Below are 15,897 nucleotides of genomic sequence, written 5' to 3' on the forward strand. Positions count from 1 at the left end.
TGCTAGCGCTGGTCGAAGTCAAACCTGTGCCGGATGGCGCAGACGAAGAGGAATTCTGTGTGGAATGCATCAAGCATGAGACAGAAATCCAGGCCTTGTCTTAAATGCTGGTAACTCGTTTTGCAGAGTTATTTCCTGGTCGTTGCTTGATGACCATTTCCAGTTCCTTGAGCATATTATTGCTGGCATCTACCTTTTCTCTGGCAATCGCCTGTCTGGCACGGTCTTCTCGGACACGTGCAAGACGCTCGTCTCTGGTCAAAGACATTCTCTTGTTTCTCGAGGCTGGGAGTACAACAGCTTCGAAAATTTCCTCATCATCATAGGTGTGGGTCAGATCCGGCCGGCCCTCGCCAGTCAGGGCTTTCAGTGCATCCGTTGGACTGCCCTCAACTGCCGTAGACCCTCCCAGGCTGGGGGTGGGGGACATGGGTAATAAGAAAGTACTTGGTGGCCGCGAGCGATCCCCGACACTCAGGCGATCATGTTGGTTTACCAATGCGGCTTTACCAGCTTCCCACTCTTGGAGAAGAGCCCTAAGATCACTGCCAATCGAGTCATATTGTGTAAGGAGGTTGGCTTCGAACTCATCAGGGTCTGCGCGTTCTAGATTGGCATGTGACTCCTCGCTGGCAATGTGCATTTTAGCATGCAAGGCACGGACCCCTTGTGACAAAGAGTTGAGCCGTCGAAATTGAGAACGTAGGTGGTCCTTGCTTGGTGAGGCGGAAGGTAATGGGGATGGAGGAATGGTATCACCTGCGCATATTAGCCAACGTCTTTGTGTCATAAAACAGGAACCATCACTCACGGTCCTCTTCATTTAGAATTGCTGTCATTTTTAGCATGCTGTTGCCGGTCACCGTAGCGAGCTCACGCATTTCCTCGACAGCAGAACTCCACCGAGCAATATCGGAGCCACCGCCATCGGCGCTGAGGGCTAGCAAGCAGCACAGCACACTCTTCCTCACACTATACAGTTTTCCAAATAGATCCCTCAGAGCACGCAATGAGTACTGGTCTTCGTTGGCTCGCTGCGACAGCGATGCCTCAACCGCTTCGAGTTCTTCCAGTCCAATGTCATAAATGTCGTAATATTTCGCAAGATTGCCGTCATCGGTAAGTGGGCGTAATGTGTTCTGGGATTGAATATACCGCTCGAGCATGGAGTAGAAGCATTCTGAGACCGCTCTGCGTAATCTCAAGCATCGTCGCGTTTGTACTAGATCCTCCAGCCGACTGATGGGGGGTAGAGGAGTGCTTCTGTGGTAGTTTGTTAGTCCTGTTGTAATCTCGAACAAAAACGTCATGTTCTTACATCCGATAACCTCTCGAGACAAGCTCGACCTCCTGAATGAAGACCACCGAAGCTGACGCAGCAGAGTCAAATCCCTGAGCGTTTCCAATGAAAGCGCCAGCTGCCTCAACAGCCTGGTGCCGGAGATATTTCAACCATTGCCGTTTTGCGAAAGCATAAAACAAAACACCGACAGCGGGTACAAGTATCAGAAGCACTCCAACTTTCTTGAGACTGAGTCCTGACCCAGTCCTTGAACGGCTCCAATGTAATAACCAAGCGATAGAAAAGGATGTGGCGGCTGTGACGATGGCGCCTTGAATTCCAAAAGTTGTAGATAGGGATGGGAGAGCGGAGGGTTGCTTTGCAGATAGGACATCTGCCGCGGATGTGTAGGAAGGAGCGCTGTGTTCGTTTAATAGTTGCGATGCGACAATAACGTAGCCAAATTGTTCCAAAAATCGTTCGTTGTCGCTTCGTGCCAATCGCACGTTCAGGGCGGACTAGATGAGAAGAAGTGTCAGCACGATACCCTGCTGCCGTAGACGAGGGGTCGTACCGAGCAGGTGTCGTATAGTTTCCCGATTAGTTGCCCCTGCGGTGTGCCTCGTAGATTTAGAGGCTTTGGTAGCTTGTTTCGAACGCGATTCTGGAATTTGGAAGCCCCTCGAGGGGCAAAGTTTGAGGAACGGGTATGATCATCGTCGCTGTGATTCTCCTCCACGGGCCAGCTCTCTTCGTTTCCACCCTCCCCTGGCAAGGGTGTCAGTTGGTTTAAATTCTTCGGGTACCATGGAGATAGCTCACCTTCCAAATATTCGGCCAAAGGCGAGTTCTCATACACGATTGATTCCATGTTGTGGGATCATGCCGCAATGCCAGGAGAGCGGAGAAGGTGGGCGAGGGGTGACGTAAAACAGGTGATGAGACAGGCGCTTACAGACCCATGTCGCAGAAGGGTAGGCGCCAGGCAGACAGAAAAGGAAGAGTACCGATCAGTAAAGAATATGTAAATGCTCAATGTTGGAAATGCCTGGGGCCACGTTGAGGCACGTCCGGGGAAAGGAGGTCTCCCGGTCACGAGAGGCTAATTTAGACATGACCCACTTATCTGTTCCTGGCGATGCTTTGATTTAACAATGTAAGGGTGTCTATATTTAATTTAAAGGAGATTAGATGATACATCAAACTACGATGTACAACATACATGTACATATCTAGTTTCCAGCCAATCTGGTTAATGGAGATCAAGGTTTAATGTACGGAGTACTCCGTACATCTCACTGAGTTGGCCGTAAGCTGCATGTAAGCCAGTTCTCTTGCCAGTTTTATGCATTTTCAGGGTTATGCACATAGTGCTGAGTCATCCAATATAATTTTCAAGCCTGGTAGATCTGGCATCCACATGTGTCCATTTTGAGGAGAGATCACCATCCATGATCCTTCTAGAATGACGATCATGCTTCTGTTTTGATTTTGATTTTTTTTTTTCTTTTTTTGAACTAAAAGTGAATGACTATCTTCGAAATAGCTGCGATGACCGAGATTTGTACTCCGTATGATAACATTATATGCAAAGAGACAGCTATCTCAAACATAGATGAAACACAATGTCTCTGATATTGTCTCGGACCAAACGGATACGATAATCAAAGTCCCGGTCCACGGGTTGTAGACAGAGGCCATACAGAGCACTGCCCAAATAAGAGCGCAAACAATCTTCAAGCCAGGGTAACGATGGGGGTAACTCTAATGTATGGGTTGTCATGGTTGGACCACTGCGATACTCCGTGCATGGTGTACATCTGTATGTCATCACAAGTGTTTCACTCTTGGACCAGTATATTCCAGATATTCAGGACCAGATCATCGATTCAAATATTTAACTTCCGACCCAACCAGGATGATGTTTCGCAGGATATCGCCTGCCTTGCTATCCTCCCAGTCATGCGGAATTGCCAGGGGTACGAGAAGTTGGCCCCCAAGGAAGATTAGCAGGTACAAATCTCTAGCAAGTAAGGGGTTGAAGTCATTGTTTTTTCGCTGTTGATGCTAGGGTTTGCTTGGACTACGTGCTACCTTCATATCAAAGTCAGAACCAGCAATTTCTCGGGTTAATTGCTAAGCTGGTCTAGTAAAACGGACATGGATATACTTACTGTTCCCATCATCCACCACTTTTTAGAGACAATGACACTACTAGGGGGAAGATATATGTATCAGAGTATGGTGTATATTGTCATATTGATTAAGTATATTCTATAGTCTATTTTCGTTCAACGCGCATCTAATGTCATGTCATAATAAATGGAAGGTCCTCATAAAGCCAGACGAATTCAGACTGCACTTTCGACATCCGACGTCTTTTGTTCAGCAGAATCTCTCCATACAACGATCACCACAAAACCAACCGACAAGGAGCAGATTATTGCCAAAATTGTCATCCACCATCCAAATCCAATATTTCCCACCGCGATCGGCGACAGCACGGTGCCAATAGCAGCCAGAATATTCCGGACCAAATTCAAATCAGCAACAACTGAGGCACCAGCACCCGGCTTGACATCAACAAGGAAAGGCATGACTGTCGAAGTGACAAGCATGAGTCCGAGTCCAAATAGGAATGCTCCGACGAGGGGAGCAACCCAGAATACTTGTTTCTCAACCAACCAGCCATAGATCAGTAGACCTGCCGGCACAAAGCCAACGCCGTACCATACAGTCTTGATTCTTTCGGTTGGGCGAATCTCTCCACCGTGGCTCAACTGATATTGACGCAGTTTGGCATCACTCAACTTTCCGCCGACAACGCTTCCAATGGCGTATCCGAGGCAATTGCTGATATAGCAGAGACCAATTTCGATGGCAGAGAAGTTATAGGGTGCTGCTGAGTATGCATAGGGAAGGGTAGTGTTGAAGCAGTAGAGACTAGCAAAGCAGATGCTGACATAGGCGATTGTTAAAGCGACCGAAGGAACTGCCAATAGTCTCAACTTTGCCAAGGGGGCAAGGGCATCACGCGAGATTACTTGGTGCCATTGTAGCTTTTCCTTGTTCTCAGTGGGAGGTTTCACCAGTGTCTCTGGAAGACATAACATCGTAAGCATCGCCGTGCTGAATGTGAAGATGGCCATGAAGTACAGGTTTGCTCTCCAGCCAAGCCATACTTGAATGGCACCTCCGATAATCGGGGCAATCATGGGCCCAATCAGGGTTCCGAGATAGAACCACCCTAGAGCTGAACCACGCTCGGTCGGAGTGAATACATCGCTGATAACACCTGCTCCAACACTCTGAGCTGATGAACAGCCGAGTGCTTCGATGAGGCGGAACACGGTAATCAAGGGAAGCGAATTGGACACAGCGCAGATGATCACGGCGATAGTCGATAGCAGGAAGCTGAAAACCAGCACAGGTCGGCGACCATATTGTTGGCTTAGTGTGCTCCACCACAAAGGAGCAACTGCAAGACCTAGGAGGAAGACAGTTGTTGTCAGGGCAACTTTGGTCTCCGTTGTATGGAAGTGGTCCACGAGGGTCGTGAAGGACGGGAAGAGGATGCAGGACGCAAATGGCGCAGTAAAGGCAGATAGGGTAATGATCACAACTATGCTTCGCTTTTGCCATGGAGAGTGAGTTGTTGGATCTCGACGTTTCTGAACAAAGCAGAAGCGATCAAACCACGTTCGAATGGTTGATGTGGACGGTAACTCGATCGATTTTGTCTCAGACATGATGATTTGGAATTTGATTTTTTCTTTCTTTTCGTTCCTTGTAGAATGCTGCTTGTCTGTTGAATCTGAATATAAAAAAACATTGTGTTGAGCAGGGCTATTTAATATAATAAGTAGGTAAGTAGGTAAGTAGTTAATTGCATGGTCTCGAGGATTCGGGATTTCGGGGATTTCGGGACTACGGGGATTTGGGAGAAAAACCCGCGAGGCAGCAATAAGCAGCCTTAGACGTCAGCAAATGAGACCGTACACTTGGCCAGGGCACTTTGAAGGTTTGAAAGGAATTGAAAGGTGAGCGCCCCCAAAACGCCACAATCGGGCGCGGCTAAGTCGGGTGGAAATGGGAAACAGGGATTTCCTCCTGTATCTCCCCTCCCACCGCGAATCCCCGAGATCATTATATTCCCGTTGCCCTGTACTAGCCGATCCGGGACAATGAACAGAAGCTGTATCGCATGTTCGGAATCGAAGCTTCGATGTGACCTTAACAGAACAAATCCGCCATGTTCTCGATGCCTGCAAAGGGGGTGGACTTGCGTGAGGGCGGAACGCAAGAAGCGCGTGCGAAGAACCAAGGGGATTAATTCCCCTCCATCACCGCAAACCGGGAGTGAGGATGGGCCTTACAAAGTCCCAGACGTAGCAGTATTCGATGAACAATCTGTCGATATGTCATTCCTCGACAGTTGCTCACCGGACGAGGTCGATTTTCTAGCCCAGTTAGCTGACCTTGAAAATTGCGTCGATATGAGCTCCTTCACTTGGACACCACAAGATAATCCCTCGGTAGTCGGTGATCACAGCCTGCCGCAACATCGCACCGGTGGATCGACATATGAAATCGGCGGCCCGGAGATCGCCATTAATGTGGGGTATCTATGCCCAGACAATTTTCGACTTCCTGCGGACTACGTCCTGGAACTAGAAGGCCCGGGAACCGTGCCCATATATCGATTAGAAACATATGCCAGGCTCTTCTTCGCCCATTTCCACCCTTTCTTTCCTATACTGCACATTCCGACCTTCTGCTTGGCCTTGTCCCCCGCGGTGCTTGTCAGAGCGGTCTGTTTCATAGGAGCTGGGTTTGAAAATGGTGCAACATCGAAATCAGATGCGAGGCTTATTCATGGGTCCCTATCATCCCTACTCGCCAAATGCTGTCTTCATTGCGACAAAACGTCCCCGAAACTTGAAGAGCTTCAAGCCGTAGTGCTTTTCCAGCTTGCAAGTATGGCAAACGGGGAAAGTGCAGCGGAACGCGCTGCGTCGCGGCTCCTACACCCACTCCTTGTCGCAACCATACGGCAAGCAGGGCTTCTCAAAATCCATGGTGAGTGCTCAAAAGCTGTACGGAATGCACATTCATGGCAACCATGGATAGAAAAAGAGTGCAAGAAGAGAGTGCTTTGGGGCGTCTTCACAGTGGATTGCTATCAATCCGTTCTATGTGGCAGTAAGCCACTTCTTCTACCGACAGATACACGCGCCTCTTTTCCCTGTGATGATCAAAGCTGGAACGCTTGTTCCGCCTCATTGTGGGCTGCGCTCCCAGCGCAAGATCCGTCTAGCTGTTTCTTGTCCTCTGTCAAGGGGCTCATGGTCAGACAGTCTCCATCGGAGTCAAATCTAACCAAATTCGGCATGAATCTGTTGATTTTGGCAATTCACTCACTGCTGCTGGAAGCTCAAACTTCACTACTTCCCGTTGATCTGTCTGCCCTAGAGGGGGCATTGCAAACATGGCATATGTCGTGGGAGCAGTTTCGAGGACGATCCCAGCACCAGTATGAATTGAGTGCGGGAAACCTCCTTATTGCAAATAGTCTCTCACTGTATTATCTGGCATCCCACTTTCTGAGAAATGGGCGTCCGGTACTAAATGAGAGAGCTTATTTGGAGAAGTCGAGGGTTTCAGGCAATCCATTTATAATCAGGGAGCAGGGTTATCAGGATGAAATGACGAGATGCGTTCGAGAAATGCTTGTTGAGTTTCAGGAGGGAGAGAATGCAATGGCGATGCTTTTATAGATAATACCACGGTATCGATAAAGATACTCTTTGGGAAAAGGGCGCTTTTTATATCGCTATACACGAGAATAGTTGGCCCCGGCGTTGTGATGTCTTTTTGTTGGTCCTTTTAGATGGTCTTCAATTTCTTTTAGCCAGTCCAGATCCGCGCTTGACGAGCTCAATACCGGAGTCCTCCCCGATTGTGCTCCGGGAACAATTTCTTAGAAAAGCTGACGGTCACCCTGTTCCGGCCGCAGTTATAGCACAACTTCATGCGGAGTATGGATTATACCCGGGGCCCTGAACCCAAGGTTCAATCGAGGTCATGTTTCTAACTGCCTCGAGAAACTTTTCGTTGTCCTGAACTAGCTCCGTTAGATCCGAGTGCATCTCGATTGTGGTTTGATCCAATCCGCTTGGAGCAAAATGAAGTCTAACAAGAGGGACCGAAGACAACCAAACAGTTGCAAAACTTCTCTACCCCCACCATATCCGCGTTGAACAGGGCCTGCATCTCCAGGGAAACAGTTGACCCAGCCACCAACCTCGTTAGCAATGACAACGTCGTTGGACTTTTCAACAAAGGCGACCGCCAGAGTCCAAGCGCTAAGCAATAGACTAGAATGTGAGACTCTCGATTCTGTTAGCACAGGCAAATCGACTGTCATCGTTGTTCGCATGCTGTTTTGAGCCACGTGCTTCGTCCAGTCCACCGGGGACAGCGAAGTGAACTGTCGACCGATATACTCTGCGTCTATTAGCGGCGAATCAAGTTGCGCCGTGGTAAGCTTGTTGCGGGCCCAGACATGCGCAAGGGGATTATTATAGGATAGTCGTCGTCCAGAAGGCAAAGATCCATTTTTATAGGCATGGCCAATGTCGTCGAAAACCAGATTGCGGCTCCAACCATCTCAGATGACATGGTTGGCCGACCAGACTAGATAGGTTCTTGGGGCCCCATCTTGACTGTTGGTCACAATACTGAACACGCTCAATTGTACGCCAAGTCCCCAGGAGGAATTTCGATCATGCTCAAAACATGATTCTAATCCCGTCAGACAACAGTAGACAAATCCCTCCTTGCACACTACTTGAACAAATCTTCCCGAGACCGATACCAAGCGGGTTCGTATAATTGAGTGGCTTTCCAAGTACACTCCGGTACAGACCCCGATATTTCCAGGTCAATATTATCTGGTAGCTAGAAAACATGCTCCCAAGAGGTTGAGGCTGGGAATTTGACTGCTTTCTTCATGTAGTAGCTTTGCAGGGCAAGACTTGGGTATGCATCCTCAACGGTATCTTCTAGTATTCCAAACTCTGACAGTTGTTCATTCAGCTCTTCCAAGGTGTAGTCCATGGCTTGAAGCAGATCAAATCTAGGTAACGTCGTGGGCATCATGGCCATGTGGGTAGCTGTCCCGAGCACTCTCTGCCAAATGCCATGCAACATCTTTTCCTTGACAGAAGTGGGCGGTTTAATTACTATGCCAACATTGTTGAACATCAGAGATGACCCGGTGTCATGTGAGCAGAAGATCTCGAGAGCGAGTCCAACTGGTGAGGGCACCGGCGACCCATGGCAATGCAGATTCCCTGGAACCGCAGGTGGTGGCCATGGACGTCGACGACCCTCAGTAGTCAAGTGACGTAGAATGCGCGTCAACCTTTGAACTCGGTGGTTAAGCTATGATACTTGAAGAAAAAGCGTGAAAAGGAGTGGACCAGGCCGCCGAAGCGTTGTGACACCGTGTGCCCGGATGGGACATCTGAACCGGGGAGACTTGAGGGTGGTCTTCCGGCAGACTGGCACTCCGTACCGACCGCTGACGCTGATGGCAACTCCGCAGTTCCCAGCGTACATACCGGGTAAGCAGTATATAGAAGAGGAACTCCCGTACAAGACAGCCACGTCTGCATTCAACGAGAATTCTTGTATTGATCCATTCGGACGTCATGGAGATGCCGATCGCCAAAGATGGCTCCAGATCTGAACCTGCGCGCTCCAGCATCAATTTTACAGAAGACACCGTTTAAATACTATACGGAAAGCCACCGACCCGGAAGCTCCCCGGCAAAACTCACAAGGTTTGCACCAGACCGCCGAGATTGGGTGCTCTACGACTCCGACCAGGAGAACGAATTCTTATCGTGGTGGCTGGAGACCGACTATGGAAAGCAGCTGACCAAAAATTGAAGATATAAATTCAGATTATCGGTTGAGTCGCGTTCCGCAAAGATGTGGAAACACTTTGACCAGGTGGCAGAGCTCAAGTCTGGCCGACTCACGCCGCTTAATCGCCCATATCGCCCACACCACAAATCCCATAGAACAATACAATAGGTAAGCACTTGAAATCTAACTAATGTCGCAGAAGCAAAGAGAAGGGGGTTATATATGGCCCTGGGACTTTCGTTGCTCCCCAATATACAGTGTCTTGATTCGATAAGACCACACCATTGTAAGGTTTGGACCAACCCGACCGCTACATCGAGTATCTGAGGATCTTTTACCTACAGTACCGACCGGAAATACCCACGAGTTTGTCTTGCGTGGATGGACTGTCTTGCTCTCCGCAGTTGTTAGGACTTGACCAGCTTCTGCACCCACTACCTGGCCTTGCAGGTAGTCCAAAGAGTGGGCAAGATGAAGTTGATTAATATGTCCGTGAAGGTCTGAAAGACTGCTCAGTGTTTTACACGTTGAATACTGACACATAACAGGTGCTGTTAATATCTCGCTAAGCGCTTACTAGAAATACTATCAACGCAAATGACCTGTTCTCACTCGACTGGCTCGAGATCTACTCTCTATTCCGGCTACAGAAGCTGGTGCGGAACGACTTTTCACCGTTGCAAAAAATATATATCATACTCGTGGATGGTCTCTGGATGAGTCGACCCTGCGAGAAATGGTGATGTACGCGTACTCGGAGGGATCTGAATTAGGGAAGCAATCGATCAGCCGGGTGGAACATGACACGGCAAGTGACGAAGAATGGGAGGAGTTCGAAGGAGAAACAGAAAGGCCTGGACCGATCAGCGATGATGAGTGGGGTTCAGCCGAGATGAGTGTTGACAAGCGCTCTGAGGATGATGAAAACAGCAAGGCAGACACAGTAATATTGGAGAGCCCACCTACGGATGACCAAGCTGCCTAGCCTGCGAGAACAGCGCACACGTTAGAGATTGATTGTCGTTAATTTACAACTAGACGCGCCTTTAAAGGAGAAAATGTCGGGTCAATTCATCCCGTGCAAACCGCATATGGATGACCCTTCAAGTCACAGTTCTGAGCTAGCCTTTTTGCGTGTCCTGACGGAGGGGCTTTAGGATGGGATTGGTCGACACCCATCCCCATCACAGACCACTGCAGACCATCACAATAGCGCACTAACGCCGAACGAAGCAGGGAATCGAGCTCTATAGCAGCCCTCACTCAGATCTTACATTACGGTTCCGACATGCGAGAAAAGCTACTGTCTCAGGCACATTAGCAGAGGAAGGTTGACAATGACTCTGATTCACTTGTAGGTCTCTTGGTATGTATAACCATGTTGATTTGCCTTTACCATAATATATACTTGAAACATAGCGACGGTGAAACTCGCTAATTTGATTGCTCCTCCGAGAAACTAGCCTACTAATACTTGGCGCTTGGATCCTCGGGCAATTGAAAGCCGGGGCGCGACAACGAATAACAACATCGTCGGTTTGAATACTGTACCCGTAAAATTTAATCTCCGTATCTGTGTTTCTAATTGATGAAACAGTCCTCCTACCTCTTTCAGGCTCCCCTGAGTTTGCTTTCTGCGAAATTCTTGCGGTCACACAAACGAGTAAAGTCATCTCTGGGTATCCGGGAACAATCTCCTTGAAAGTAATGTCTGATCTACCGTTACGATATTTTTCCACTTGATTTTAACCCAGATGGATCTTCGTAGCTTATAGAATTTGTCTTGGGATTTTCTCTCCTCGAATGCAACTCTACAAATCCCGGGAACGTTGGTATCTGACAGACGAGAATATTCAAACCTCTGATTTTCGATTTAAGCCTACCCCTAACGGGTAGATTGACGATGAAACTGCACTTCAATGGCTCTATTCCTTTCATGAAGCTTCAAAAGAAAGGGTTAAAAGGGGTAGGCTAAGCCTTCTTTTAATGGATAACCATGGCCCCAATATGATATGACTATTGAATTTATCACTTTTTTCGAAGAACAATTCATTATTCCTTTATATTTTCTACCCTCTACTACACACCTTTGTCAACCGCTAGACGGCCAAGAATTCCAATGCTTAAAACTCTATTTCCGAAAGGAAAATAGTGAGGTTGTTATGTGGGGTGGAAATGTGAGCAAAAAAACGAGATTTTTTTACGGATGATTCATGGAGTTAGAGAACAAGAATTAACCTAAAGAACTAACCGATCTTCTTTTAAATCTAGGGGTATATACCCCCTAGATCCGGAGGTTGTGCTTAGTCCACGCCAAAGGGATCTTGATGCTCAAGGGTCCCTTAGGGCCTTACCCCGCCACCCCAGATATTCCAAGCTCTATCACCAATTCGCCGTTAGATACAACTCAGCGGGTTAATAAGCTTAAGGCTAAGCTTATTAATGATATTGAGCAAATGGAGTATCAATCTCAAAGGGTGAAAAGTCATATACAACGAAGTATGGATACAAATGCGCTCTTAGCCCAAGAGCTTGATTTAGTGAGGGCCACTCTAAAGAAGTCCCAGGTATATAAATCAGCTGTAACTATCCCAAGAAATGGGAAATCGATTCTTGGATCAAGGGGCTCAATTCTTTCACCTCTCTCGGCAAATAGGAAGATGGTAAAAAGGATAGATGCTTTTTCTAAGAAATTGCAACAGCTACAGGCCAGACATGCCAAGGATTTGGAAGCAGAGCAGCAGGCCCAGGCGGCGAGGGATTTATTAGAAAGCCAGCATAATAGTATAGGTGGCTATTAGTAAATAGTGGTTTAATACATTGTTTATTGAAAAAATTGTAATCTCGTGAGGTTCACCAATGCCAGGTAGGTTTTGGTGGGCTTGACGCAGTTACTGCATGAACATCCTGAGTCGTTACAAAATTTGTAGAGATCGGTGGGCCACCAAGAGCAGAAGCATCAGCGGTGTTAGTTATCAGGGACCTTCCCATTATTCTCCTTGATTTAGGCGCAATTATGGTGGTATAGAATGGATGCAGTGAAGGGACCGAGGCAACAGGCAGGTGCCAAGACGCTACTTCAAGTGGAGCCAATCAAAAATCTACCCTGATTCAGCGGAGAGGGTCCGCGCAACATTCCTATTTAGGTATATATATCGCGCTCTTATCCGATCATTAAATTTCCAGTCCTTTCCATTGCTATATCGACTATAAACAAGTATGGGATATTGGAGATAGAGCTTCCCGTCTACTTGACCGGAATTAAGTTCATCATTCTATGTACTCATTTTTAATGAGTTCTTAGCAACCTAAGCGGCACTCCCACGGCCCGTGTCTAGTTTGACATGGCGACAGCACTGTTTCAACCCCATCCAGATGAATACTACGTAGCAAATAGGGACGATCGTTATATATGGAGTAAAGGAGATGTCAAAACGCGGGATTTGTTCATCCTTTTTTTTTTCAATCGGAGGAGAATTGCCAAAAGGGGATGTAGGTAGTATTCAGGGTCCAAATCCCGAGCCCCCACTTGATGTGTGGTCATATTTAATTGGAACAGACTGACCAAGCATCGCACTAAGCGTTTTGGATAAATAGCCCTTGGCAAGCCTCCCTGTACCCCTGGTTTCTATAAATGACCCGATGCCCCTGGTAAGGCTAGATTCTGGAACATTTTGTAACAGACTTGGTGACTAAAAATCTAGATGGCCACGCCAAGACCTTCTAGATTCCATTGACCAACAAAATCGCTTCCTGCCTCGCGAAATAGAGTTATAGACGGACATGCCAAGCCTCTGTCAACATGTGGGATTATAGTTTCTACCGAAATTCATGTCTCTTTAGGACCTCGGGCTCTCACCGAGTAGTGAGGTAAGTCTGGTTGTCCATACTAGGTTCTATTTAGACCCTATTCGGACTTTAACCGGACATTACTTCATGGCCTCTTTGTCCTAGCAAAACCATCTGGTAAGCCTTCACGAAGGCAGATTTTGTCGTAGAAAAAGCCAAGCCAGATGCCCAGGGCTTCGCGGAAGGCCTTCCCGAAAGCAACTTCAAGTCGCGTTTCAGATATTCTTGCCCTCATCTATAATTAAGGCCTTTGGCATTCCTTACTACATCCCATGAGAACAAGCGGCCCAGCTCCATTGTTTTGTTTCAAAAAAATTAAAATAGCTCAGCATCATACAATGACCAGGCGCCAGGATGCATGTGAGTTGCAAAATACTTGGGGTAGAAAGTATATAAGGACAATATAGCTCCCTCACTGGTAGCTCCAAAACACTCATCTTGAGCAGCTTCTTCCGTTCGTTCCTATCTCAGTATATCTACTTTCGTTGGGCTGGTTCCTCAATTCGTTCTTTACAAAACCCAAACAAGACTTTCATTCTTTTCATAATGAAGTTCTCCCTTGTAGCTCTCGCAGCTATTGCGCCCATGGTTTCGGCCCATTATTTCTTCGACACCCTCGTTATTGACGGCAAGGAAGCTACCGAGTATGTCCGGTCCAATACCCGTGCCGCGAAGTACAACCCAACCAAATGGGTCAACACCCGCGACGACATGACCCCCGATGTGCCTGACTTCCGCTGTAATAAGGGCGCATTTACCTTCGCTGGCCAAACCGGTACTGCTGAGGTGAGGGCCGGATCCAAGGTTGCGATGAAGCTTGCCGTTGGTGCCAAAATGCAACACCCTGGTCCTGCCCTCGTGTACATGTCTAAGGCCCCTACCACTGCCAACAAATATCAGGGTGATGGCGAGTGGTTCAAAATCCACCAAGAGAGTGTCTGTGACAAGAACAAGGACTTTACCAAAGATGCGTGGTGTACGTACGGCAAGGATCGTATTGAGTTTACCATTCCTACGAATCTGCCTGACGGAGAGTATCTGATTCGACCGGAGCACATTGGTATGTCTATTATAGCATTGGTATAAGCAAAGGTACTAATCCCCACAACAGGTGTGCACGGTGCCGCGGGCGGGCAGGCCGAATTTTACAACTCGTAAGTGGAGTTTTTTCAGACCTTTCCTTATTTTCTTTATTTCTCTTTACTTTTCCGCAGCAAATTTTGACGGAATCTTCAGCTGCGCTCAAGTCAAGGTTGTCGGTGGTGGCAATGGAACCCCGGGACCTACGGTCAAATTCCCCGGTGCTTACAAGAAAGACGACCCTTCGTTCAACTTCAGCATCTGGAATGGCTACAAGGAGTACCCTATGCCTGGACCGGAAGTCTGGAATGGAGAGTCGGACTCCAGCTCAGCTTCTTCTAACGTGGCTATCAGCAACGGTACAGCAGCGGCTACTACCCCTAGTAAGCAAGCCGAGGATACCGACGCCTTCACTCGTTGCGCACGCTCCTGCTTCCAGTACCTATAAGGACTAAGCGTATTCTGGATCTATTGTTGATATGTTGGGGTTTCGGGAGTTTTGATATTCCTCTATGGATCCGCCACTTATATCAGTCGTTTCGATGTTATCGCTTCTTGCTTAGCGGATCTTTTCTTTTATCACCCAGAACTATGTTGTATGATAATGTGGCAGAGTTCCCAGAAAGAGAGAAAATCGCGCCACTTTATTGTGAGTTCGTCAAGTTTGTATAGCCTCTACATAATGTGTGGTAGTTTGAAGATACGATTTATTCTTTTTACATGATTCACAAACTCATTCGACTTTCGTTTCTTCATAGTTACCAGTTCTTCAAGATCTTCATATTGTACTTTTCATGCTTTATGAATCTCATTTATTACCTCGCCAAGTCTACCGTGTCATTACGCTGGTGCTTCCGATTACCCACAGAGCTAAGAACGACAACACAATTTAGTAGCCCGATGCAAAAGCGACGCCACCAATTGGATGACACCTGAATCTATCCAATTGAAATTGGCACTATAGCGCCCTAAACCTAAACTAGGTTGCGTGCTTTTCAGGTGAGCTCTACAATCGTGGCCAATGGTAATGTACGTTGGATACACAGTAGGTGTGAGGATTAGGTACTGACATGGATTATACATTACCCCCGGCAGGTTTTAGATGCCGTCGCGCCAACCGGGGTTTTGCCAGGCAGGAAATCAAAAGGTTACATATAGGCATCTCTCTTGCGCAGAATATTCCTTTTTAAAAAAATTCCTTCGGGCACACCTGAAAAGAGCACCCAAAAGAGTATCCAAAAAAATACGACAAGGCCATATAAGCGGCGGACTATTCTGGCCAATATTGAACTAACAATCTATACCCATAGTGCAATTTTCACTTGTGCTAAGATCATAACTAGAGAAGGGGATAGAACATGTCTACCTTTTACTCTTTGGGCGTCTTTCTTATTCTTTCTAGAAAAGAAGAGTTATTCTACATCCTTTAATATTACCAATCTTAATCTCCTCGGTAATGGCTTTCTATATGGAGAAGCCTAGAATCATATGGGCTCCGAGTGGGAAGGACGTCTCAAATCGGCTCCTCTTATCGCATGACACAGACCTTGGAGGCTCCTATCCGGCGCAGCCCCCCACGAACCTTGTGTTCAGGCTGTACCTAGCCCTGGAGGTATACTCCGCATAACACTGGACCAATCACACAATTTATTTCAGTGGAGAGACGGGTGATCGTCGCATTCTAGTCTCGAGGTTGGCGGACTCCAACTGGGCGGTGAAGGAAGTAGAGCCCGAACTAATTCTTGGGGTCC

General features: G+C 47.5%; 6 protein-coding genes across 6 annotated transcripts; 4 read left to right on the top strand and 2 right to left on the bottom strand.

The window, feature by feature from the left end:
• Positions 1-100: 100 nt before the first annotated feature.
• N7487_006828 (vezatin family protein) lies at positions 101-2,153 on the bottom strand (the record flags this gene model as incomplete). Its single annotated transcript, XM_056874575.1, has 5 exons — positions 101-759; positions 812-1,263; positions 1,319-1,800; positions 1,857-2,050; positions 2,105-2,153. 5 exons carry the CDS (start codon positions 2,151-2,153, stop codon positions 101-103), a joined length of 1,836 nt encoding a protein of 611 aa, XP_056732295.1.
• Positions 2,154-3,633: 1,480 nt separating this feature from the next.
• On the bottom strand, positions 3,634-5,031 carry N7487_006829 (MFS transporter; the record flags this gene model as incomplete). The annotated part of the gene is made up of 1 exon (XM_056874576.1): positions 3,634-5,031. The coding sequence occupies one exon, from the start codon at positions 5,029-5,031 to the stop codon at positions 3,634-3,636; it is 1,398 nt and encodes a 465-aa protein (XP_056732296.1).
• Positions 5,032-5,700: 669 nt separating this feature from the next.
• On the top strand, positions 5,701-7,059 carry N7487_006830 (uncharacterized protein; the record flags this gene model as incomplete). The annotated part of the gene is made up of 2 exons (XM_056874577.1): positions 5,701-6,361; positions 6,413-7,059. The coding sequence occupies 2 exons, from the start codon at positions 5,701-5,703 to the stop codon at positions 7,057-7,059; spliced, it is 1,308 nt and encodes a 435-aa protein (XP_056732297.1).
• Positions 7,060-9,019: 1,960 nt separating this feature from the next.
• N7487_006831 (uncharacterized protein) lies at positions 9,020-9,238 on the top strand (the record flags this gene model as incomplete). Its single annotated transcript, XM_056874578.1, has 1 exon — positions 9,020-9,238. The coding sequence occupies one exon, from the start codon at positions 9,020-9,022 to the stop codon at positions 9,236-9,238; it is 219 nt and encodes a 72-aa protein (XP_056732298.1).
• Positions 9,239-9,953: 715 nt separating this feature from the next.
• Positions 9,954-10,202, top strand: N7487_006832 (uncharacterized protein; the record flags this gene model as incomplete). The annotated part of the gene is made up of 1 exon (XM_056874579.1): positions 9,954-10,202. The coding sequence occupies one exon, from the start codon at positions 9,954-9,956 to the stop codon at positions 10,200-10,202; it is 249 nt and encodes an 82-aa protein (XP_056732299.1).
• Positions 10,203-13,612: 3,410 nt separating this feature from the next.
• On the top strand, positions 13,613-14,594 carry N7487_006833 (lytic polysaccharide monooxygenase auxiliary activity family 9 protein; the record flags this gene model as incomplete). Its single annotated transcript, XM_056874580.1, has 3 exons — positions 13,613-14,126; positions 14,178-14,220; positions 14,303-14,594. 3 exons carry the CDS (start codon positions 13,613-13,615, stop codon positions 14,592-14,594), a joined length of 849 nt encoding a protein of 282 aa, XP_056732300.1.
• Positions 14,595-15,897: the final 1,303 nt, after the last annotated feature.

Source organism: Penicillium crustosum (genome assembly GCF_028827405.1).
Source record: "Penicillium crustosum strain IBT 35664 chromosome Unknown utg000002l_segment0_segment0, whole genome shotgun sequence".
NCBI classification, from domain to species: Eukaryota; Fungi; Ascomycota; class Eurotiomycetes; order Eurotiales; family Aspergillaceae; genus Penicillium; species Penicillium crustosum.